This window comes from Carassius carassius, chromosome 34 (genome assembly GCF_963082965.1).
Source record: "Carassius carassius chromosome 34, fCarCar2.1, whole genome shotgun sequence".
NCBI lineage: Eukaryota > Metazoa > Chordata > Actinopteri > Cypriniformes > Cyprinidae > Carassius > Carassius carassius.
In genome coordinates, this window is record NC_081788.1 from 15,669,443 (window position 1) to 15,696,128 (window position 26,686).

A 26,686-nucleotide genomic window follows, 5' to 3' on the forward strand; every position below is an offset into this window, starting at 1 on the left:
CCGTTGTCTGTATGCTTAGATCAAATTCAGAGAGCGAGAGCAATGGCTCATTAAACACAGAGATTGGATCAGACGTGCCAAAATGGGAGGAACAGAATATCAATGTATCCCAGAAGAACAGTACAGAGGTCAATAATAGCAACGCTTCAGTCTAAAACTGCACAACAGATACAAGCAGTCAGCCACTTGATACACCATTTACTTAATTCATACTAAGCCACCAATGCTGTCTATTAGTGATGCATGTAAAGGCATGTGGGATTCTACTAGATGGGTTTCGATTCACATTTGACTCCCCATCCTCTCTTCTTTTAGCTCCAGACATGTATAAATATTGATAAGCCACGCAGGGGAATAAAAATGGTCACACGAAGGCTACATTGTCACCCCCACTGAAAACAAATGCAGCACTCCATCAACTCTTCTTTAATGCAAAAAAAAAAAAAAAAAACATTTCCATTCTTTTAGACTTTCCACCTGGGCTCATTTCTAAAACACAGAACACGCAGCCATTCATAGCTCACCAACAGTGTTTTCTGAAAATGAATTATGTATAAGCAAGCAAACAGAATAGGCACGGGGTTATCTGCTCACAATGTCATGGCCTGAGATTGACTGAGCAAAATTGGGGTTGAAAGTCAGATGTGGGGCACTTTTGAAGATGTTATGGAGCTTGTTCTGGCAACAGCAGCTGTCCTGATATCCTCACCAAAATATTTATAGGTCTTCTGGCATCAGAGGGTTCATTTTTAGATTTGTGCGTAAGAGAAGAGACTTTCCAAAGATAAGTTTCCAAAGTTTCATTAATAATAAAACACCTTTTAACTCGAAAATATCGCAAAGCTAGGGGGACTTCCGAAACAGATGTATACAGTACGACAGTGCGTGCGAATAAAGAGAGAACTGTATACATTTCTGAGATTATTTAATATGATAGTAAATTTAAACACTTGCTTTGTGGCAATAGCTATTACAAAAGCTAAAGTTTTTAAGTCAGTAGATTTACTTTGCCATTCATAATAAGTGTAACAGATATTAATATTTGAACTGAAACCCAGACAGAGCTGGTTAGCACACACTATGAATACTAATTTAGAAACAGATTATTGTAACATTAAGTTGAGACCTTCAAGTTTGACAGACTGCATAAAAATCAGTTTTAAAAGCCACTGTGTCAGAATGAAGAGAGAGCACTTCAACTTCTATATGTTACAGTCCATGCATTATTTATAGCACCACCTGTGAGTGAAACCCTGCGAGCCGTCGGGCCGGTTAATAGCTGATCACTGGCTCAAATATAGGCCAAGAAATAAAACACACAATTGCAACTTTATTTATTTTTATTTTTTGCACACTTGGCTGAAATTTGCTCCCATTACTAAATGGCATTAACTGCTCATAAATGGAGCGAAACAGCTTTGTGATTTGTGGCTGTTATGTGTAATTTGTTGCCTGGGCATAAAACTTGGTGGATCAATTTTCTGATATTCACTCCCTCCAGAAAATGTGATTCCATTGACAAAACCTGCAAGCTAGAGCCTGGTCTCTGCTGGACTACGATGACAAGTGTTTCAAAAGAAATCATAAAGTAGCTGTGGTCTATAAATAAGAGTCTATTCACTCACAGCTGGACGAGGGGAGGGCTGCTGAAAGAGAGTGCTGATCTGCTACACACGACTCAGGGAGCTGTTCATTTTATGATGGTGCTGAATTCCAGGAAGTCAGTTTAGATGGTGTAGCACATTAAAAGTCAATCCTTTGGCCATGACTTGCATTTTCTGAATCATATATCCATTTTTAAAAGTGATAACGGACATTGAATTGTATAGCTGACTAACTGTGGCCGTCTCATGTGCAAGAGAAAACCCATAGGTGGCAAAGCAGTACCTCTTGACAAACAGCAGAGGGCTCCCTTCTATTTGAGCTGCCTGACATTTGACTTTCTATAAAATAAGGCTTTGAAGTAACTGAAGATTTGCTGAGGAATAGGAAAGTAATGAGACTTTCAGGATGCAATGTTTTGATTGTTGATTGGAGAAAAAAAAAAGATTGCTCTAAACATTAAAGCATGCCGTTCAAGCAAACTCCCTCATAATTGACTTCCCCCACAAGAAGAGAGGTAACATTTTAGATTATAATGTCATTACTAAAATATTGACAAGTCTGCTCATACAGGGACTGTGTATGTCCATAAATGGACAGTGTTGCAGTGCTCGATTTTGTGCAGTGCTTGGGTCAATACATAGGTGGAGAGGTCTGAATAAAGATGAGTTTCAGGTTATTTACAGTTGCCGCACCAGGACCACACTCTTTAGATCAATTACTCTCTGTCCTCAGAGAACAAGAGAGAAAGACCCCAATCACACAATGCCATGGCAGCTTTGGTGTCTGTCTATTCTTCCCCCACCCCACATGAGCACTGAGCGGGCACACATCCTCAGGTCAAGAAAATAATCTGCGCAAGCCGATAATAAGTTATGGCCTCTAACACAAGACCAAAGACATTTGTTTCAGTGGAAACAACAGCACTGGTTTTAGTCTCCTCAAGTGCATAATCAATCTAAGCTCTGATATTTACTCTTCCCACCATTTATCAAACCAAAATTTTCCTGTCACAGAGTTGGCTTTTATATTTTAAGGGCACTAAAAAAGTGTGTTTAAGGGCTGAGGACACAACGTGCCCCCTTTGAGACGAACTCATCTCCCCCATGGGGTCTGCCAACCTTCGGGCAAAAGGAGGCCAACAGACACAATCGACCTCCTTGGCACTGCCCTTCAGTGGAGTTTGTGTTGTATGATTAATGGAACACCTTGCACATGGATGTCTCCGGTCCTTGTGCGAGCTGCCTGGAGTTAGACTCAGACTCAAGTGCAGAAGAAGCAACTAATCTCGCACGTCTGTTGCAGAATCCTGGCATAATCGAGCTGGCGAGACTCTGAAAACCCAGAAGAAACTACACTATCAAACTAGCAACAAGTAAAAGATGGCTATTTCCTTTCATGTCACAGATGCGGGAGGGAAAGTTACAACGTCCAATTTCCATTTCACCCGTGAGAATAATTGACTATTCCTCCCCTGAATGTATAAATCCATCAATGTGATCCTGTGATCTTGGAGCCGAGGCAGGTGTTTTTGCTGAGCTGTTTTCTCCAAATTTGTTTGTGAATTGTGTCTTGTCGCACTGTCTCTCAACGTCTAACCATTTTACCCTCCCCTTCAGCAGGGTGACAGAATACTTGGAGAAATTAGGTCACACATTCACGTATCCCGAATTTGCAGCACTTTTTGAGGGATAAAGACGCAAATGGAATGATAATTTATTTTGGCTCTTCAACAAGATAAAGACAGTAAGCGATACAGCGATTCTGTGGTAATGGGCCATTGCAGGAGGTGAGGTCTAATGCTGCGTTACCAAAAAGGTCTCTAGGGTTGCTGGAGTGAGACTATAGTATCAATGCAGGCCTTAACCCCTCTCCTTTTCATTCAGGTGATAAAGGGAGGCTGAATAATTAATTTTCTGGCTGAATGACCCTGAAAACACAGAAAAAATGTGAGTTGAAATGAAGTGAACTGTCTGGGGGTGGATGGATAGAAATGCTGAGTACTCGAGAGTTGATAAGAGCCATTTGAATGTCCAAAATGTCCACAGAGGATTGCAGTGAGACAGCAGAGCAAGAAAGAGAGAAAGAGGCCTGAAATAGGAAGAAAGCATTTGGAGTCTCCAGGCTTCCAGAAGGCCTCTGGTACTGTGAGTGTGGCAAAGAAGAAAGAGGACAGATTCACCAAACTCCTGGAAGTTCTCTGCTGCCATGAGGCTGGAAGAGAGGGTGAGAGAGTTTTGTTTGCAAGGCTCCTAAAGGAAACAAGTTTAGGAAAAGAGGCAGAGGGACCTCTCTGGGAAATGATTAGCAGTAGGGACTTAATTGAAGCAGGTGGGCACCAGCATGATGCCATTTGCTGTGTAATATCACAGCGATGCAGATTACAAGCAAACATTAGAGTCCACGGGTCATCACTATCACCGAAATGCACAGGTGCTCTATGTCATTAAAGTCTCTCTGGAAACTAGTGCAACCGCATGGCACCTGAGAGCCACTGTGCTGCAGAAATTGGCTGATGAAAATGGCAAAAAAAAACAAAAAAATAAAGACTGTACTAACAATGTGTGTGTGTGTGTGTGTATATATAGTCAGTCATGTCAGGAATTGCACCACTTGAGCTGCATGAGCTGAACAGTGAACGGACATGATGAAATGAGGGGCATTGCTTGCTGGTTAATTAACTGACCCAGTATGCATCCTATACATGAGATCAAGAAGGTAGATACACGAAATAAACATAATATTAGATATTATTAATATTAAACTTTAATATTAAACTAAAAGTTATTTTCACTGACTAAAATTTGCTGCCATTTTAGTCAGAAATATAGTAAAATTGCCTAAATTGATCCATTGACATGAATTTCTCACAACAACACCACAGTGCCCTGCAGCTCTGAAGTTTTGGGTAATATGTAATACAGCTTTGCAGGTGTTAAGGAGGTTGCCGACTCACTGTGTTGGTGTTGCTGCAGACACTGGTTTGTGCTGCAGTCCTCATTGTGAGCAAAACCAAGAAAGGCAAATTCACAGCTGAAGCATGGTGCTGATGAAAGATGCAAATGAATGTGGCACCACGGGTGGGAAAACAACTCATAAATGTATCCCAACATGCATCACTATGCATAAGTACGATCATACTTTCTAGTTATTGAAATCACCGCTCAATATGCTTCGCCTGTGCTGTTATCTGATATGAGAATGCTTTAGCATCTCAGCCTGACAAGGCCCTGGACCACAAAATTGATAAACACAAAGTAAATTAATGGGGGCAAATGGGGAAAAAAAAAAAAAAACAGCAGCTGCACATCGGGTAGGGAGTGAAAGACAGATAGAGAGAACAAGAGTCATTTGACTCTCTTGCTCACAACGAGAAACCTGCTGATAATCGCTGAGAGCAAATGAGCCCCAAGTCCCCGCTGTCCTCCCATGACGGAACAGGGAACACATGACTGTGCCGGTGCTACATGTCTGATTATTTCTTATATCCCTGGGTCATTTCCAATTTAAGAAGCATGCTATCAAAGCAAGTCAATATTACACTCCGTACCCCCATGAAAATCACTGAATTCCTGTTAGAGGAAGAAGCTGACGATAACAAGAAGCTCTGGTTGCTCTCTTTGCCTCATCCGGGAAGGAAAGGAATAATAACCACATTTATCTGTCATTACCGGCACCCTACATTTGTTTTGGATGAGTTTGTGCAGAGAGGAACACGGAGCGATTTAGGGATTGTAGATCAGCAGAGGTTACTGAGAAAAGGAAAGAAAGACGTCGTTTGATCAACAAGCCAAATAATGTGTCATAGTAAATGATGCTAATAATGATTGAAAAGCTGCTCGCCAACCATGGCAACATACCGTGGAAAGAAACGGCACTGCCTTTACCACCCAGGAGCTGTGTGGGCTGCTCTCACTCATCTCCCACTGCTTGTTTCATTCCACAGTTGTTGGAGAGAAAGCAACACCCTGTGGGAAAAGTAAGCTGGCAAGCTTGTCTCTTCTTGCTTTCAAGAAAGGCTCAGCATGCCAGCGTGTCTGGGCAGGGTGAGAGAAGAGGGCATTGCTCCGGGCACCATAGGGAGATGGGCATGCCAGCGGGGTGCAGCGGGCAGCAGTCACAGTTGCTGGCCCACTACGACCTTCTGTGAGTTTGGGGGGGGGATCAACTCAGCATGGGTACTCTCATTGGCAGGCCACAGGCCCCAAGCGTTTTGGACATAGACAAGATCAGTGATATCAGAAAAAGCATCTGGTCGTTCCCAATCCGAATGATGTTCTTTCTTCTGTGGAATACAAAAGGAGAAATTGTGAGGAATGTAGGTCGCTCTTGTCCACACAATGAATGTTGGATGTTTCAGCATCAGTGACAAACTGACAAGTTTGAATAAAAAAAAAAAAAAAAACACAACAACAAGGACTAAGTTGTTACAAATCTTGAAACAAACAATTTTGGAGAAGATTCTTGAGAATTTCTCACGGAGATGTCATACATAACCACATCAAATTTATGAAGACACAGATGAGCGACGACAGGAAAATACACCTCTGTGCATCAAAGTCAGCCCACTGCCACATCAAGACAACAAACACTTGTCATTCCCAGAGTTCTACGGTACCGGTTTTCCTCCCTGCGGAGCAGTGCAATTACTTTTGCCCAGAAGATGAGGGTCTACATCCGCCCTTCTTTTAGCTGGAGATAACTTGTTTTGGATGACTAAGAGTAGCAGCGATATGTGCTGTGAAACCTGAACATTTGAAGTGGACTGTGAAGCCTGAACAGAAATCAGAGAAAGAGAGTGATTTAGATAGGGACCTTGTGAAGTTCGCACTGGCTTTCGAGCTTTACATTCTGATGCAATACACTAAAGGAAACACAATAAGCAATTTCCATAGGATTTTTCGAGTAGGAAGACATTCATTTCATCTTTTCACCGAGAAGCAAGGGCAGGCCAGAGAAAAGGCTCAATTTATACCACTGCAGGCCATCAAAGCAATAGCATTTTCCTGCCTAGTTTTCAAAGATGATGATTGTAGCAGTAATTTTGCTTACACTGTATACCTCATATGTTAAAATGATGTCAAACATCAAGCAGGTGTACTGATGGAGCAGTGCTGGCAAAACAGTTAATGGAAAGCTTAAATGTGGAAAATATCCTATTAATAACAAAAAACTAGGGCTTACATGTATCAAAACTAATTTCTTATTTTAAATATTGGTGTTTAATAAGTGAATATATTACATTTGGTGAAAATCAGAACATCATAATAAAAACCATCAGTGAGAAAAAAAGATACAGATAAAGGTTATTTCAGATCTCATTAGGGTTTAAATCTCTTAAAAGTAACATTTTTATGCAAACCTTGTTCATACAAAATAATGTAAGAGATGATTTCGGCATAGCAACAGCATCTGCCACAAAGACAACTTTATATGCATTGATACAAAGAGTCCAGACAAACAAATAAAAGCTGTTAGTCATTATATAACATTACATAATAAATAAGGCCAAATAAATAACTATTCAACGATAAAGAATTCTGAATTCAGACATGTGACGCCACATATAGTCATGTTAATGATTGAGTCACTTGAGATCCATGAGTTTCCACTCTTGCACGGATTCTACACATGATCCTGCATATTGAAGTCTGTTTAAAAGTCCGTTCTTCAGGCATCATTGCTCAAACGTGTGGTTTAAAGACATGTGTCAAAGACACAAGGGAGTCTCAGGAAGGAACAAGGACAGTTCCTGCCTCTGGGAACACACATTTAACATTCACCAGTCACAAACTGGCACCCACTCAGAATTTAAACCGTATTGCTGACTGCAGTTATCCAGGGCTGAATTGTCTCAAATTGGCTGAAAAACAGCAGTCTGCTCTCTTGAGGTCATTCTGAAATATCATAAGCAGGGTTCAAACTTAACTGTTTGCCTTGCGTTTGGATGAATTAAGCAGATTTTTTATTTTTTTTTGGATGCCCAACCCTAATAATCAATTCCCAATCATTTAATTTACTGTACATATCAAAGCCAATTTTAGCTTATATTTAATTTTTTTTTTTTTTTTTTTTTTGGAAAAATTTGAAAACAAACACGATCCAGTTAAGGGAGTGAAATGTCAGTATTGGAGCATGTACTAAAGCCTTTTTCTCCCGGACCTGATCACACCGAAAGCTGGAAGTAGGTCTGGGAGGGAGAAGGAGAAAGAGAGAGAGAAAGCGATGGTTCTCCCAACAGATTGCTGAAATTGGAGCACTGGACCTTAGGGAGCAGACCTGCTGGATAGATGGGACTGCATTTCTTCAGGGTTTCCTTCTCCTCTATGCGTCCTTGCTTGAGCTCCTGATCTGCAAAGCCGGGTCAGCACTGTCCCAACTTTACACCAATGTTCTCCCAAGCATTCTCGCTGCCAAACGAGGCCATTCCTCATTTCAACCGTCTGTCTTAAGAGTCTGCACTGTACGAGGCAGCTGAAGTCACCAACATGTTTAATTACAATATTTTTTTAATGAAAATTCAAAGTCTCGTCTGTCAAATGTAATTTTTTTTACAAAGAGGGTTCTACTTTTGCAAAGAGGGTTCTACTGATTAATGAAGGGCATTTCTTTCTTGATGTCTAAATGTTTAAGCCTCGAGGCTCTCACCGAGTCCTTCCACAAGAGCTGTCAAAGCTATTTTAGCTTAGATTCAGAGTGAAAAAATATTTTATTTTTGTTTGCAGCGAAAGCAACATGAAAAAAAAGAGAAAGCATAGCTTGTAATTAGAAGAGGCTAATGAGTGTTAAACTCCCTAAAAAGGGTCTGATAACACGTGGGCAATTCTCACTGGCAGCACAAGTTTCAGTGCCCTCTCTCTTTGATTGAGGATTGATTTTGCAATATATGCATGATTCTTCAGTGTCACGTTTCCAAGTGCAAAACAATGTGCTATTATTTGTATGACCTACTATCATAAACATCACTACTAATTGAGCTCAACCTAATAAGCAAGTCAATAAATAGGAGTCTAGGCAAAGGCTTGGAGTTAAAAAGGTTTTGAAAACTTTAATAAAGGTTCTACAGGGTTTTGGCACACCAGTAGGGTGGGCGAAATGAGAAACCGGCCAAAAAGTTTTGGTACTCGCCATGAAGCTGTATTTTTATGCCTTTTTTTTCTCAATCACATGTGCCGGTTTTTCACATTTTCTACAATGATTGTAACAATATTTTGATAATGGTGGCTTAATATGAGTAACATTTCTACATCAATCAAATATACCGTTCAAACGTTTGGGGACAGTATGTTGTTGTTGTTGTTGTTTTTTTTTTGCAGGATGCATTCAGTTGATTTATTCAAAAGTGACAGTGCACATATTAACAATATTACAAAGGATTTCTATTTCAAATAAATTCATAAAACAATCCTGAAAAAAAAAAGTTTCCAAAAAAATATTAAGCAGCACAACAGATTTAAACCTTGAAAAAGAAGAAATGTTACTACAGCAGCAAATCGGTATATTATAAAGATTTCTGAAGGATCATGTGACACTGAAACCTAGAATAATTGCTGCTAAACATTAGGTTTTCCATCACAGCAATAAATTATATTTAAGATATATTGAAGCTATTTTAAATTACAATAATATTAAAAGATATTACGGTTTATCACAATCTTAAATAAATGCAGCCTTGGTGAGCGTAACCAACTTCTTTCAAGATACATAAAAAAAATTCCAAACATTTGAACTGTAATTTGTCACCAAATGGAGATCTGGAGAAACTGTTCTTAAGAAAGAAATTTAATTGATCGCTTACAGCGCTATGTTATAGTTCATAATGGAGTTACTGGGTTACCAAATTGTTCAATTAACTTGCCAAAACCAATTTTTTACTTGAATTTGAGTCTCGGTAAGTATTAATGTTGGACCCTGGATTTCTTTTAATAATATAATGCAACAGAAAATGTTGATATCATCTCCAGCATTTCAGCAGAGCTGTACAATGTGATAGTGTTGCGAGCGAATCTCTCACCTAAATGTACCGTCGATTTAAAGTACTTGTCAGAGCAGCATATATCATTTCTTCAAAAAAGCTTAAGTAGTGCAGACGACGGATTGGAATATAGATGATTACTTTAACTCCACAAAAGATAAGATGAGTCTCAGTGTGTGGTTAAAGTTCATTTGAGGTTTGAGAGGAAAAGTGGGTATGAAGGTACTTGCGGTCACTGAGGAACTGCACCAAGAGGTCACATCCATCTGAGGCATGTGTCAGTTTCCGTTATGTACATGTGTGAGTGTGTGTGTGTGTGTGTGTGTGTGTGTGTGTGTGTGTGTGTGTGTGTTTCAACCGTCCTGCTGAGCAAGAGCCTGCAGTTCGGCTGTATGGAGCGAGTGCTGTAGGAAGATGTTCTTTCGGCTGCACATGTGTAAAGACAGAGGCCCACGGGGCGGTTGACCCAGACGGCCAGTAAAGGAGGACTGAAGCCTGGGAATAGGGCCTCGCTCGCTCCGTGGCCCCCGTTCACTGTCTGAAGACAGGCTGCGTGAGGGACTGTCTTTGCTGGGGAGGCTCATGCTGCTGCCGGCCACGGCCCGAGGGATCTGAGATGGCCCCGGGTGCTCTGTCTTCCGGGTCCCGGGTAACTCAGACATGGACTGCCCACCTTTGGCTCTCCGTAGCGGCTCCCGCAATCCTCCTCCGCCATTGCTGCAAGCCCTCTCTTCACAAGGCTGACTGTGCTGGTCTGCAGCAGACGTTCGTGTCGGCCTTCGCTCCCTTGTGAGGCTGCTGCTGGGAATGTTGCTGTTTTGGCCTGTGGGTCGACTTGGATAGACTGCCTGTCGAACAACAAAAGATGGGAAAGAGAGAAAAAAAGTAAGCCACTTAAATCGCTGACATTGTGACAAAGATTCGTTGGCAGTCTAGAACCTTTTCTAATTGTTTCCAGACCAACTGGAATTTTGCCTTTTTCAGAAAGAGGAGGCCAAAGGCACACATTGTGGGGAGGTGGCATAAGACAAATCTGTGCTTAGGAGCTTGAGCCACCTGTTCATTTTGCACACAACACTGCCTCCTCCTTACATAACCGGCCCTATATTACTCAGAATGCTGAATGAGTGCAGGGGAAATATTGTGCATGTAAAAGAAATAATCTGCAAACTAAAGAGTGACTGCTCGATTCATGCTGTAACTCAACGTGTAACTCAGACTGAGCTGGCAGCCAGAAAGTAATACTTGATGCTAATCGGCATTTCACAAAGTGAGGAAACCTAATTAAGTGTGATGTGGCTAATGTGGGAAACTTCAGCTGTGACGTGAAATTGAATTTAAAATAGAGGCTGTAATTGAATTTGTACTTTATGGGGAAGAATCCATGTGAGGAGTTGAGAAAAATCAACATGCACTCTAAAAAAAAAAAAAAAAAGAAAAAAAAATGCAGGGTTGTTTTAACCCAACTTTGGGTCAAATATGGACTAACCCAACTTTTGGGTTAGAATTTTTAATAAAAAATTTAACCCAACAGCTGGGATTGTCCACATTTAACCCAAAGCTGGGTTGAAACAACCCTACATTTTTTAAAGTGTGCCAATGCAGGTGAGAAAGGAGACATGCCTTTCATGTGTGCTAAACTTATTTTATCATTTATTGTGTGAAATGTATTTCATACTTTCATAAACTCATAAACAAACCATTCTGCACGTCTAGTTCAACCACAGCACAACCAAACCCAATATCTGGTTCAAACTGTTTTTTATAGCAACACTCAAACTACAAGCTCTGTACTGTTAAGACGACAGAATTATATAACAAATAGGACATTTTCCATGTTCACTGGTTGACATGTTTTATATCTTTTACATGTTCAATAAAACACATACACAACTTAGGGCCTCTACAGATATCATGCTAAGCAGCGGGTGTTTGGGGACTGCAGCTTGGATTTACAATGTCTCTGTCCTCTCAAGTACATGCGCTGCACCATTCACAGCACAAATTCAGGTGCTAGCAAACATAAATACATCAAATGGTGACAGAGAGAAGGAAAAGTTTTGTACCTGCACTGGAAAAAAGCCAGAAATGCACGCACACACGCACACGCACACACACACAACACTAGAGTCATCCAGTGGAAAAACAGCGACCAGATTAAATCAGACTGATTTAACGGTCCTAATCCATTTGGGGCTTTATTAGCTTGTGAAGAAGCTGGTCCTGTGCTAATGGCATGCTTCTGTTAAAAGCCCTCCGGCTGATTATGCAGCAGGCTGGAAGTAGCAGGATTCAGCCTACTCATTTTCCACACTTCTGCACACCTACAAACACACACATACACGCTCACGCACGCGTGTGCAACGAGCAACTGTTGCAAAGAGGCACACTGTCTAAGCCGCAGGCAATGGACAGTAATCCTAGTGTATTATGTATAGCACTGGACTGATAACTGAGAGCAACGTACAGATATCTAGTTATGTATTACATAAAAAATCCACTCAAGCAAACACAGCTCACTTTTAAATTCCCCGAAAAAGTAATATGTTTGGGTAGGGAAAACAATTCTGCGGCACTTCTCGTCAAAAGTCTCGAAAGACAAGAATGTATTTCTTTGGTGTTGTTGTTTTTTCCCTCTCTGGAATCATGTAAAATGAATAGACAATATGAATATCTTGGTTTACAGAGCTTTTCTCAAATAAACATGATAAAAAAAGGAACAGAAGAGTTTCAACTTTTTGTTTGGCGACCCCGTATTAAGAAGAGCATGCTCATCTATTCATCTTTCCAAATAAAACTCACATTAAACATACTGAAACACACCTTTGCAATCACTCTCAATCAGACAACAACAAAGTGAGGGTAAACAATCGCCGTCTCTCAGATGCTAGGCTCTATATTAAGCCAAAGAGGGGCAGAGAAGCATGTTGTTTGTCTGCACTTCCTGAAACTCCATCCGTCTGAACCTAAGTTAAGATGATGAAGAGTGGCTTTCAGAAAGGGAGAGAGAAAGCGAGAGAGGATGAAGTGCCACAGTCTGAGGGTGCTTAAAGATAAATGGCTGTCCTCCTCGCCAGCGGCTGATTACAAACCGCCTCTGAATACTTTTAATGGGCTCATGGGCTCCCACAACTGCCACACTGTCTCAGCTCCTCGTGCCATGCTTTGACATATGAGCTCTGTACGGATGTACAATAAAGACATTTTCATAATTTAAAACAAATTAGTTATTAAAGTCAGCGGAGCTGTCTACCAGATCTAGTTGTGCTTTGCTGTTTGTATTAAAGAGTGTTAAAGTGAAAAGTAATAGTGTTAATATATTGCCTTCCAACGTTCTTTATTGATATTAGACACACAACGTCCATAAACGTCCATCTGCCTGTGTACACTTACATTCAAGTTTGGGGTCGGTAACATTTGATAAAAAAAAAAAAAAAAAAACATTAAAAACCCGGAAAAAAAAGTCTTGGCTCACCAAGGCTGCATCTACTTTGTAAAAACAGTATATATTGAAATATCATTAAATTGTTATTGTTGTCTATTTTAAAATATTTTAAAATGTACTTTTTTTCCTGAATGTGATAATATTTGAATTTTCAGCAGCCATTACTTTAGATTTCAGTGTCACATGATCCTTCCAAAATAATTCTAATATGCTGATTTGGTGATTTAGAAACATTTTTTAGTATGTATGATGAAAACTATTTGACAGATTTGTAATATAAGTGTTTTTGAAAGGTGCTCACAGCACGCAAAAAATCCCTCTGAAAAGTTCCTCACCCCTTGCCAAAATCAAATAAAACAAGAAATTCTAGATAACCTAGTTGAACTCACTAACCGGCTAATCGTTCAGCAGACAATTAGCACAGCGCCCTGACCAATCCGTACAGCACTGCTCCTCTGCGGGCGGTTAAGAGAAACAAATGTCAGCTACAGAAAGAGAACGCACGTTTATGTGTGCTGAAACAGTGATCAATTGAGAAAGACTGTTTGATATTTAACAGGTGAAAAAAAAGAAATATAAAAACAAAATAGATGAAAAAAAACAGTAAAGATGTGAAGGAGAAATAAGAATAGTTGAAAGAGAACGTTAGAGCAGGCGTGTGAGAGGGGGGTGGGCGGGCGCTCCGTTCACCGAGTTTCGTACAAGCCTTGTTCCTACTGTAGATGATGAGGCATGATGGAGGCTGAATTTGATGTGTGGAGTAACTGAATAAACTTCAAAGGCTTTCCTCCCTATTGAGCCCCTCCAACAACTGTCAGCTTTAGGGAAGATAAGATTCTTTACAGTCCTTGTCTTGTTCTCTCTGACAGCACAGGACCTGGATAAACAATAACGGGAAACAGATATTGAGATGTGGGGAAAAAGATCCAAGTGAGAGCGAAAGAGATGAAGAGAAGAAAGAGACAAAACAAATCAATAAATTGAGTTTCTATCAGATAAGGTAGCAGAAGTCTTCAAAAGCTGATGAGATTGGTGCAGCTGCCTGGGTGTCGTCAGAAAGCCGCAGCTGCCTGTTTAAGGACCGTCAGCTCCATGAAGTATGGCGGTGTGTGTGGCTTTCCACAACAACATGTGTCACACAACTAAATTGTCATGGGCTGACTTTGAATCAACATGACAAACCACACAAAGCAATGGAAGAAACCTACCAGCGCCTTATGCTTCAGTTGGTTCTACTTAACCAGCTTCTACCAGCTTCTTCACAACAAAACATTCGCAGATTTGCAGACCCCGAAAGCGATGGACAAAATGAACGCTTTTTGTAAGGCTTTCTGAGCCGAGTAGTCCATAAGCAACCAGGCATTATGCATAATTTGGTAATAATAAGGACTCGAGATAAAATCAACGTGAGGACCTGTTCTGCAGTGGACCAGTCATTTTTGAACAGTATTTCAAAAGTGCAGATGTCTAGTCCAATAACACTGGGACATTTCACTGTTTACCTCATTCCCATTCACAGAGAGTGGAAGCAGAGTGGAGTATACCAACTAATTGACCAATTTGATATGAAATGCAAATGATTCAGTAAAGACTTCATGTTTACAGAACTGTATATAAGTTTCAAATTCACACACATCAAACACAGAGTTTGACTGAACTGAGAATGCCTTAAATGATTTCACTCTCACTTTTCAAAACTTAAAGTTCAAATGCCATTTGTAAAATTGTGTATTTTGTTTATATATTTCATCATGGACAGGGCGGAAGAACACTTTATTTCTGAGAATGCATTGGCTGTGATGACTTTCTTTGAATTACAATGGTGCGCAACTGTTAGGTTCCTGAAGTAAAAATCCCATTCATTTTTTCATAGGGAATAAATTTTTTAATGATAACTTATAATTATAGGTAGTTAATTAATGGTATATGCTTTTAAGTCATTTCAACTTCACTACAGCATCTTTCTGCAAAGGAATATGACCAATCAGAGAATCGAAACAAGCCAATTGTACCTAAAATCTTTACACCTACCCACTAGCTTGAGGCAATGCAAATGATGCTGGTCTCCCTCTGTCGACCTCAAACTATTTAAATGCATATTTTGCAATTATATCAACATGTTTAAATCAATAGATATATATTAATCCATTCATGTCATTTTTATTTTGCACTGCTTCATCAGATTGTTGTTCTTTACCATATAAAGCTATTACTTGCAGCTTTGTGTTTCCACAGATTTACAAATACTTTTGTTTCAAATCCATGTTTGTAGTGTTGTGACTCACCTCATAGCTGGTTGGTTTAGCTTATGGCTTATAATCTTTTAAAAAAGTTTTGTTTTAAATGGACATATCTGGAACAAAGGCTACTGAAAAGTGGACAGACACTGATTCTCTGTCTTCAGTCCATTCCTTTTGATGTCATTCCAATTCAAATTCCATTAGCCCAATTCAGTTCAAATTCACTCTCAAATTCCAAGCCAAACCTTTCCTTCAGAATTTTACCCAAATATGAGCAAATAACATTCATACTAAGTATTGAATATCAAAGTGTATTGAGGTATTAAATACAACCGCTTGCTGGTATGATACTGCTAAATTGAAAGTTTCACAACATCATAAAGTGGAAGTTCTTCAAGTTTGCCAAAGCAGGCAACTGTAAAAAAATTTAATTAGGCAATTGAAGTCTGAATATTTCACGAAAAAAGATAAATGTTCTCAGTACCATCTCTTTTTTGGATGAGTTGAATGTTTGGATACAGAATTGAATAAAAGCTTATTGAGCCCCTTTCACACTGATATTCCAGATAATACATGGGTAATGTGTCCCAGCAATAGTTACCGGATTGTCTGATTTTGGTTCATTCACACTGCCAGTGATTTCCCGGAATCTGTGCGTGCATTCACACACAACCCGTAAAGGCCCCGTAATGACACGTGACATCAGGATGTGACGTGTAATATACAAGTCACAAATGCTAGGCACGTTAACTTTCAGTAAAACTACGACACACCCTTTACGGCATTGGTTCTGGCTTTTGTTCACACAGAGCTTGTTCCGGGACTGAACCCAGCAATGTTACTAGGTCCCCAACCCAGGATCGATCACGTAATCAATCCTGGGACATGTTTGCATTCAAACAGAAGGCAATCCGGCAATTTTCTAGGACCAACTTTCAGTGTGAAAGGGGCTTTAATGGGGAGCATTACTGGAGTGTGGGCTTGAGTTTTTCTCCCATAAAACACCTGTGAAAACTGTCGTCTGACCCACTCCATTTCCTTGTGGCTCTTATCAACACAGACTGCTGGAGGGCTTGCCTACTTCACAGCACCTCTTTTCTTATACCAGTACATCCTGCATCCAAAGTCAGACACACACTCATTCGCTCTTTCTCTCTTTAAGGGCCTTAGGGCCATCACAAAGCCTACACTGACTGGACGAAAATGCATCTTTAAAATCCACCCCTAAACTCAGACTCTCTGGTGTTGTTTACTTTTCCTGTGGCAATTCTGAAGGAAGCTCTCCTTCCTCTTCAGCTGCAATGGGGGGAACATTTTCGAAAAGTTTTCAGATTTCATTGAGCAGTTTTAGTTATCATTATGGTACTCAATGAGCTCAAACAACTCAAAACAACCAGCCAAATTAGTTGGAACATTTTTTTTTTATTATTTTCATAAAAAAATATCTGAGCTGATATAAAGTTTCCATTAAGCAATATAACACATGCAATAGTGTTGATGTTTTAAATATGAACAAACAATATGAAGAGTTAATACTGACTTGTGTTTCAGACAAAATCTGGCCATATATATATTATATTTTTTTACTGCCAATAAATATGTTCCAATAATGCCAAATCATCAAGCTTTTGTATAGTGCCAAATGCTCTATGATCAGCTCGATATAGGAAAGCAAAAAACACTTTGTCCTTCGCGGCTCTCCTGAGCAGAGCTGTCAGATGTCACTCACTGTCAGATGACTGTGAGTAAAGGGAAGGCTGGCCCTGTGTACGCCCATCTCATATCTAACTCACCTTGAAGGCTCTACAGTAAGGACCCCTGCCGCCAGCTACTCACACACACACAATCAGGTCAAACACATCAGGTTGAATAATTCTAAATTTACAAAGAAAAAAAATTGAAATGAATCTCTGTCAACCTAGAGATTCACACCGGACTTTTCAGTGTAAAGCAAGAGAGTTTTTTTTAAATGTGGAAGTGTGTGGGTGGCTTGTCTCATTGAAGACACTCCACGTTAAAAACAAAGACAATTTATTCTTATCGGATTTTCCTGTTCTGCATTTTAATTCTCTGTATTTGTCTGCAAAACATTGCAACTATGCACCTCGAGGCATTTGTGAATGTGCAGATTGCAAAGGACTTATTCATTAATATTTATGCTTTAGCTATTTTCATTAATGCTGCAGTAAATTGTTGTATGAGATTGAGAGGGCTTTGGCCCTCATTATCTAAGAGCTGATATATTCACAGCACACTGCAAAAGAACCCCAATGCTTATCTATCGGGGTCCCATTGCATTAAGCTGGAGAGCAGGAAAGACCCTGGCCTACACAGAAGTGGTCCTTGTGGTGTATGAGTGCATCACGCCTCAACTCTGAGCCTCTGATAGATCCAGGAGAGGCAACTCACACTGCACCTGCCCTACTTTGGTGTGACTAATGAACCTGGGGTGTCCTGAATCTGTCCAATGGCTGGAGGGGGAGGGGGGGAGAGGTGCAGAGCTGGTCTCTCAGCTGGCCATGGCCACTCACAATAGAGTAGTGATGGATATGCACTCTCATCTCTGGGCACAGAGCCAGACAGAGCCTGGACACATGTGAACGAACACACACACACACACACACACACACAACACACACACACACACACACACACACACACACACACACACACACACACACACACACACACACACACACACACACAGAGTCAAGCAACAGTCAGAAGGATGCTGCATCAATTAGCCACGCTGAGTGGGGGGATGACCACGGATCTAACTAGAGGAATGCAGCACACGTATGCCCTTCCTGTCACAAGACTATTGTTCCTGGAAGCATGCCGACAACTTCATTTCCCAAGATGGCAATATGCAAAGTTGATCATGTTGTATGTAAGGAGGCAGTTCTTTTCGAATTTCAAATGATTGCCTTCATTTCGCTCACTCCCTCAGAGACCCTCAGCTGGTTCTCAAGGACAGATTATGGACTGGGCTGATGGGGCCTCTGACTGCCAGTGGGCTTCAAGCTTAGATAAGTGCAGAAACAAGCCACTACAGATGTAAAATTGAGATAGATAGACAAATGGCATTCGAATATGTGCTGGTAAATTTTGGCAGAATTTAAAATAAATGAAGAAATGAGAAATGTTCTTCACTCCACTAAACCGTTAACACCTTCTTAATGCACTGTTTAAGCTTTGATGACTTATACTGGTCATGGTACACTAAAGTAACTGCAACTTTATTTTGTCTATTTGTAATATTGTGCAACTGCATCTTTATTTTTCATATTTGCTATGCAACTGCTCCTTATTTGATCATTAGAGAGGGATTCAGACTTAAACGGGTCATAGGATGCCCATTTTCCACAAGTTGATATGATTCTTTCGGGTCTTAATGAAAAATCTGTAACATTGTTTGGTTAAAATTACTCAATGGTAGTGTAAAAAACATCTTTTTTACCCTGCCAAAACAGCTATTTTCTTTTTAGTAACATTTTCCCTTTAAATGTTAATGAGCTATGCTGACCCCGCCCCTCTCTTCCTGCTCTCTGAGGAACGGTTTACTTTAGCCGCATTCATCGTGAAACGTGCTAATTAGCACATTATTAGGAAAGGCGATTTGCAAAGATTCGTAAAAAAAAAACCTTACACTCACTTCTCCTGTTGGTGAAGCTGAATCATGAATAATTTGCACGAAAATAGATGCATTTATGTTAGGGGTGTAACGATTCACTCGTTTTCTCGATGCATCGATTACAAAACCTGTCGATTCATATGCATCGATCTTGAAACATGATTTTTGAATCGTGAATCCCCGATCTTGGACAGTAATCGATTCAAAATGCTAAGAATCGAATTAATCGCGATTTCTATAGCGATTCAATGCTTTCAAAATGTATACACATTAAATTACTACACGCACGAATTAATGGAGACCTTGAAGAGTGTTCGTTAATCGTGCCTCTTATCTCTCCTTCACGCGCTCCACTGTTTACCGACTGAGACTGTCACAGGATTGAGCTCGCGCTCCGTTCGTCTCTGACGCAGCTGAGGTGTGATCTATAGGACTCGTGGCCAGTAATGCTAACGTGAAGTAGTTTTACTTTTCTGTAGTTTGTCAATGGCTCTCTGCATCTTACCGACGGAGTTACCGGAGCCGTCGACAGCTGTATTTATTGCATGGACGGAGCAGAAATGTAAGTGTCTAAATCATACGCACAGTTCCATTGAATGATAAATGTTTTTAAACAATGCGGATGAACCGAATATACGAAGGAAACTTTTAAAATTAACCACAGCATTAACAACGACCTAGAAATAAGAGCGCGAGATTTATCTGATAATCAGATGCATGAAAGTACCGTTTGTTTCATTAGCAAACAGACATCTGGCACGTTTTCTCTCAGAATCATTCGCTGATGGAGAGGAAAAGTTAAATAGAGATTAAGACGTTTTCACACTGAAAGAGAAGCGATCTCGCTCTCATAGACGTGCCAGGCTATATCTGCAGCTAAACTGAAAAAAAAGCAGAATGAACTGATGAAACTAAAAAAAACCCACAAACAATTTATGAATGATGCAGTGCTAATTGACATTTATTACAGTACAGAAACTATAAAGTATATTTTCTACCTTATTCTGTGCAGAAAATTTTAATAATTGCTAATTAAATGTAGCCTAGTATATAAAACAATCATAAAATTGCCATTAGGAAAACAATATCGATTACAAATGATTGATTATTGTCCAGCAGTGTATTTGACTTATTACAGCTAATTAAAAGTAATTAAAATGAAGATAATTCCTTGTAAAAAAAAAAATTATAATAATTATTATTATTATTATTATTATTATATAGGCTACATACATAAAATGATTGTATTTGACATTTCTGTCACTTCTGAAATTATGGCTACGCCCCTGGTGTGACAAAATGTTAGCTTATACATAATACTCTTTAAGCTCTTTTTTTTAAAACTTGGCTTACATACATTTTTACATATGCCATGTCGCATCATTAAACTAGCATTTAACAATGGGCAAAATGTTTTATTTTTTTTCTAACCTATGGTTCTCTAACCATAAATGCTACTGTAATTTGCCCCCTGACTAAGCATTCAAAGAATTTAGTGGAAGCATTTAAATAATCCTGTGAATGCACTTAAAGAATGCAGAATCGAATCGTTATAATCGAATCGAACTTAATTGTGAATCGAATTGAATCGTTCTAAATTTGCAAAAATCGTTCTTGAATCGAATCGAAAACCTATGAATCGTAATCGAATCGAATCGCTGCCTTGCCAAAGATTCACAGCCCTAATTTATGTAGATGGGGGGAGCATTCCCTTCAAAAACAAACGTAATCAACTGCGTCTTCAGCGGCTCAGATGTTGGGAGTAAATCACAACTGCTATGTTCATTAATACATCCAACAACAGAACACTTCAATCGACTCCGGTGGTGAAACAGTAGTTGACTGATGACAAGCTCACTCAGGGCGGGTCTAGGGTTAGACGCCAGTCCAATCTGTGCTGAAACGCTAATGTCAATCAAACTATCATGGGAGGGGCCTGTTTTTGTGACGATACATAGATGGGCATCTGAGATCAGCTCAATTTGAAAAAGGGGTAAAGATTTGAGGTGGGTGTATTTTTATCATTATAGGGTGGTTGTGTACACACACACACACACACACACACTGCCAACACACATTTCAGTAAAAAAAAAAACTTGTAAAATGTCGCATTTTTTTTTTTTGTGTCGCATCATAAGACCCCTTTAAATTGTCAAAATGTGCTTAAAAAGGCAAAAAATAAATGCATAAAAAGAATCCATTGTTAAAAAAAAAAACATTCAAATATTAAATATCAGAGGCCATTGTTTAGCATAGTGAGGTCCAAATGTCATGCTGAATCGGTTATAAGGGCAATTTGTAAATATATAATTATTATTATTATTTTTTATTTTTTTTACAGGTATGATTACAAAAACTCTCTCTGCCCCCCTACAAAAAAATAAATAAAACAAAATGGTGATTTTATTTTTCATAGTTGCTAAATAAAAACTTATTATGTGGTCATTAAAGAAGGATGTGATCAAAAATGCAACAATTTGCTTTATAAAACAAAAATCTATATATTATCGGCCATTGTTCAGCATAGTGTGGGTCCAAATTAAAGGCTGAACTAACTGAAAAGGAAACATTGTTTGAGAATAAAACGGTAAGTGACAAATCAACATAATTGACTATTCTGAATATTTCAGGGAGAAATATTCTTACAAAAAAAAATAAAATAGCAATTTAAAACTAATTTAAAACATGGCCTCCAGTGAAGCTTGTGCTCTGGACCCTCACAGGACCTTGTATAATCCACCCTTGCCTGTTCATTTTCAACAGTAAGCAGCAGACTGGAGTAAATAAGTTCCTCAGCAGCTTTGCCCACTTCGACAAACGCAGTGATTTGCAGTGATATACTGTGCTAATGATGTGCTTGAGGACAATGAATAAAATACTGATGCAATAAAACTTCACACATTCATTTACCTTCTTTAAAAGTCTATAATGTGAACTTAATAAGCAACTCTCCGTGAAGACATAAATCCAAATCTCTGTTATTTGTTTTTATTTATTTATTTTACTTGAATTATAATTAGAGGAAGAGTGTATCTAATATAGTTCAGATGAAAATATATATGCCCTGAACAGTTGGAGAACGATGCACAAACATTTACATTTCAATGAGTGTTGAGATCTCCTTGCATGCGGTGATTGCAGACAGTGTAAGATGGTGCTGGTATAAAACATCTGTCAACGTGTATCCCCCTGACATAATCTCCCGTGAACATACACGCCATTAAATGATGATCAAGTATCTGATTTTCCATCTTCCATATTACTCATGCATATTCTGTGATGCTTCTTAATCGCTTCTTATCACATATCTAACATAACTACCCTGATATCTCCAGGATAAATGTATTTGCTTTACTTAGTTATAGACCCTCAATACTTTAATTGCTTTTAAATACTTTAGATTTGTCTTTTACGGGATATATCATGGTTCAATTACAAAATCTAGTGATTAATCTCACTGCCTAGAAAGGGAGCTGCCTTCTAAGGCAGCATCATAATTTAAATGGAACCTCAAACATCACTGATATTAAAGAACCTAAATAGAGTGTAACTCTGACTCTCTATTGATATAAATATAGGTGATGTGAGATTGACATTCTCATACTCTATGGCACAGTAATATACAAGTAAAATTAAATATTGTATTCAGCAAGGATACATTATATTAATCAAATTCACAGTAAAGACATTTATAATGTCACAAATGTCTTAAACACACACACACACACACACACACACACACACACATATACATATATGTCTATGTATATATGTACATGTATAAAAGACGTCCTTTCTATTCATAAAAAGAATAATAAATAAAAATGTTTCCACAAAAACATTAGACAGGACAACTATTTTCAACATTTATGATAAGAAGTGTTTCTTGTGCATTAAATCATCATATTAGAGTGATTTAAGAAGTATAACTTGACACTGAAAACTGGAGTAATGGCTGCTGAAAATCCAGCTTTGCCATCTCAGGAAAAAAAAAATACATAAAAAATGTATTTACTAAAACAATTCTTAACTAATTTAATTTCTAATTAACTTATGACTTTTGGCAAAATTGCTCTTTAATTCAATATTAGTTTAAAGTAAAAAAAAAAAAAAAAAAAAAAAAATCGATATGTATTTAATTTAAATTATTTAAATAATGATAATTTAAAGTTACCAAGAAAAGTCATTAAAATTGATTATTCTGAACATCTGCTGTAAAAAAAAAAAAAAAATTAATCAAATAAAAACATCTGAATTGATTTAAAAGTTAAATACATTTATAGTTGAGCTCTCTGCACCATTTTTACAATATAATCTAAGCCAACTCAAAGGTAACTAGGCCAAGCATGAAGGAAAAGCAGAAAATGCTGCAAATCTTTTTCTCCAGCCTAAAGTGTTCAGAGTGCCTACAGATAAAGCATACTGCAATGGCCTGGACAGGCCAAGCAGAGTTCCCACAGAGACACAAAATTTGGCCACAATTATAGTCCGCTTCAAGCACTGGACTGCCCCAGTCTGTCTCTCTCTCTCTCATGCATATGAGATTCAGCCATGGAGCTTTTCTTTGCTCTAGTCTCAATGCAGTCTGCAGTCCAGAAAAATAATAGAGTGCTAATTAATTTCTAAATCCAACCTATTCTCAGAGATGAACAAACCTAAAATCTCACTTTTGATGAATGTGCCGATTGCAGTGGTTTTCAATTACGATCCTCAAAAAAACCCATCATCAATGCATTGTCGTCAGTTAATCGGCACATAAGTACTGTATGACAACTTTGTTCCACATTTCTGGTTTGAACTAATGAGTTCTTGGTTTCCTGAGCTATAAATAACAGTAATTAATTGAATATTTAATAAGAAACAACAATACATTTTATGTGTTTTCATATTTTATTCCAACATTTGTTACTGTGCAAATAAGCAGAAATAATCTACTTTAGACAAGTTTGTGTGGAAACAGACTGGTTTCTGAGAACATGCAAAATATTTGTTTAAAATGGCATAATGTATATATTCACCATTTTAACATGGGGGAAAGCGTAACTTTTATCAATTAGTTTTACCAATTACAAATTAACTATGGAGAGAATAAACATCTATTATGTACACTGCTATAAATAAGTTTGGGATCAGTAAGACCTTTATTTTATTTTAAAATAAGTCTCTTACACTCATCAAGGCTGCATTTATGTATCAAAAATGCAGAAAAAACTGTAACACGGTTCAAAATAACAGTGTTCTATTTTAACGTCTTTTTTTTTTTTTTTTTTTTTTTTTTTTACTGTATTTTAGATCAAATACATGTCGCCTTGGTGAGTGTTAAAGACTCAAAAACCTTCAAAACTTTGTGGTTCCACCCAAACTTTTGATATTTTACTATAACATTTGAGGAGAAAAACGGCATGTCCATATCAGCAGTGCTTCATACATGACTGCTCGCTCTCGCAAGATACTGGCAAGCATTAAGAGCAGTATGGAGCGAGCAGCAGGTCGTGTACTATAAATGGCAAGACTATATTATGGTTGGAACCAAGCACCCGCCATAATCCTTTAAACCTGACATGTAAAAATACAGTTCCTTCCCAAGCTAATCAAAATTAATACGGGACACAGAAATGTTGAAATAGTAACAAGCAGCACCTCTCTGAATACAATCTAAACTGCAAAGGGATCGTGGAAAAGCTCAGCCACCAAGCTGGAGCAGAGCTGAGGGAAGCCGTTTGGAGATATCACAGCATGGTTAGGCTACAGATGGCTGCATGAGGTTTTAATAGGATCCATATTGAGACAGGTATCCAGCACAGCCGTTTGTTTAAAACTCGGAGATGCACACTACAACTCTGAATGCACTTGGGGTTTCGATGGACTAGCAAGGGAAAGAGAGTGATGGAAAGGGTGGAAATGTTTGTTTTTATTTGTTTTATTTTTATTTTATTTTTTTCTTTAAGGCTGCTTTAAAATGGTCCAGAAAATTACAAAGATGCAAGGGGATTAAAAACAAAAACATGGCTGCGTGATTTCGACCATGACCTCAATGATAAATAAATGAGTTACACGAGGGACCTACAAGGTGGTCTTGGCAATTTAAAAGTAATGATAAAACACTGCACAAAATGCTGAACTCATGAATAAGCAGCATTATAAAGTTTTGTGCAAGGATTGCACAAGGAAAGAGACTAATAACTCAGTGTACCTGATTTGTTCCACACGCATGTGATTGCACAAGCAATTTCAGGGATCATCAGTGAGGAATTACTCCACTTTATATGTCTTGTTAAAGGGATAGTCCAGATAAATATTACAATTCTATAAGTATCCCTCACCCTCATGTTGCTCAAAATTATTATTTCCTGGCAAATATTGGCAGAATTTTTATTTTTGGGAAATCTTTTCTTATAAGCTCACTTTCCAGCCAAAAGAGATGCTAAATAAGCTCTGTATATGACAAATGTCTCAGTCAACAATGCTAATTTCATAGTGCCCATCTTACATTAGAGACTTAAAAGGGTCATATGATGATTTTTTAAAGATCATTATTTTGTGTATTTGGAATAGGGCTGTTTGATATATCGAATATTAGTGATAATAATAGCAATAATTTTGACGACGATGTAAAATGTGAAAATATTGTGAATACTGAATATTTCAATTTCAAGCATACTGTCCCAAAAGAACGCGCTGAACGTCCAAAAACAGAATGTGTTACTTAGTGCAGTTGCCAGATAACAAAAGTTCAAATCCCCGAATCAGAGCTTGTCTGTTACATAAATAAGAAAAATGTCCTGGTGTTTTGCTTATTTTAAGCAATCTGGCAATCATGCGCACGCAAACGCTAGCTCCTCATTGTGGAAACGATGCCACGGATGATCTGAAAAGCAAGCAAACAGGAGTTTAGCGATCTAAATGAAAACGTCATTAAGCCGGTCTGTGTTGTTTCATGAGATCTTGACTGTATTGTCTGCGATTGTGATCGCTGTATAAATGCTCAATCGCTGCTGTGTGAATAGAGAAACTGTTATAATATTTTTCGTTCATTTTACCAGTTTTCATAATATAGACAGAGAGAGTGTATACTGTAAGTCTTTGGTATAATTTAATATGTATAAAATACTTAAAATAAAATACATACAGCCCTAATTTGGAGTATCAGAATATGTTGACATGGTTTAATGTTCAAAAAACACATTATTTTTCAAATACTGTACATTATTGTTGGTCTTCTATGCCTGGCCTCTCTCAAACACGTCGTTTTCTACAAAGTCCCTCCTTCTGACAAGCGCAGTCTGCTCTGATTGGCCAGTGAGTGCATTGTGATTGGCCGAACACCGTAAGCACTCGTCAGAAATGTAACGCCACTTTCCATAATCGCGAGCTTCATCTTTCAAAATAAATGTAAAGACAGTTAATACTGTCCTTAGTTTTACCATCAGTTCAAGCATGAAAGGGGAACAAAGTGGTGCGACAGACACAGTGATGACGCTCATATGTGTTTGCATTACACAAACCACGGATGGTTTAGACAGCTGACTCCACTGTGTGACAATGTCTCTTTCTTGCGCACACACACATACACGACCTAAAAAACTCTGTATTTAAACAGTCAATAGCATTTACTTAAACTAATTACTAAACATATTTACAGTAGCTGAATTAGAAGCGCCAGATTGTCGTAGCAAAGTCAAATTGGCCCCCTCTCCTAGGTTCACGAAACGCTCATCCATAAAATGCTTTGCTGTTCTGTTTTAAGTAATCTTAAAGATTACTAAATGCATCTACTTTCGGAAGGCCAA

General features: G+C 38.5%; 1 protein-coding gene across 2 annotated transcripts in view; it reads right to left on the reverse strand.

The window, feature by feature from the left end:
• Positions 1 to 8,895: 8,895 nt before the first annotated feature.
• The window catches only part of LOC132114490 (serine-rich coiled-coil domain-containing protein 1-like), a 92,392-nt gene continuing 74,601 nt past the window's right edge, over positions 8,896 to 26,686 (reverse strand). The window contains exon 10 of one of the 2 annotated variants that reach the window (XM_059522631.1): positions 8,896 to 10,425. In XM_059522631.1, coding sequence (XP_059378614.1) covers positions 9,931 to 10,425 — 495 coding nt within the window. In that variant the 3' untranslated portion in view covers positions 8,896 to 9,930. The remainder of the gene's footprint in view (positions 10,426 to 26,686) is intronic. The other variant, XM_059522632.1, reaches the window with a different exon arrangement.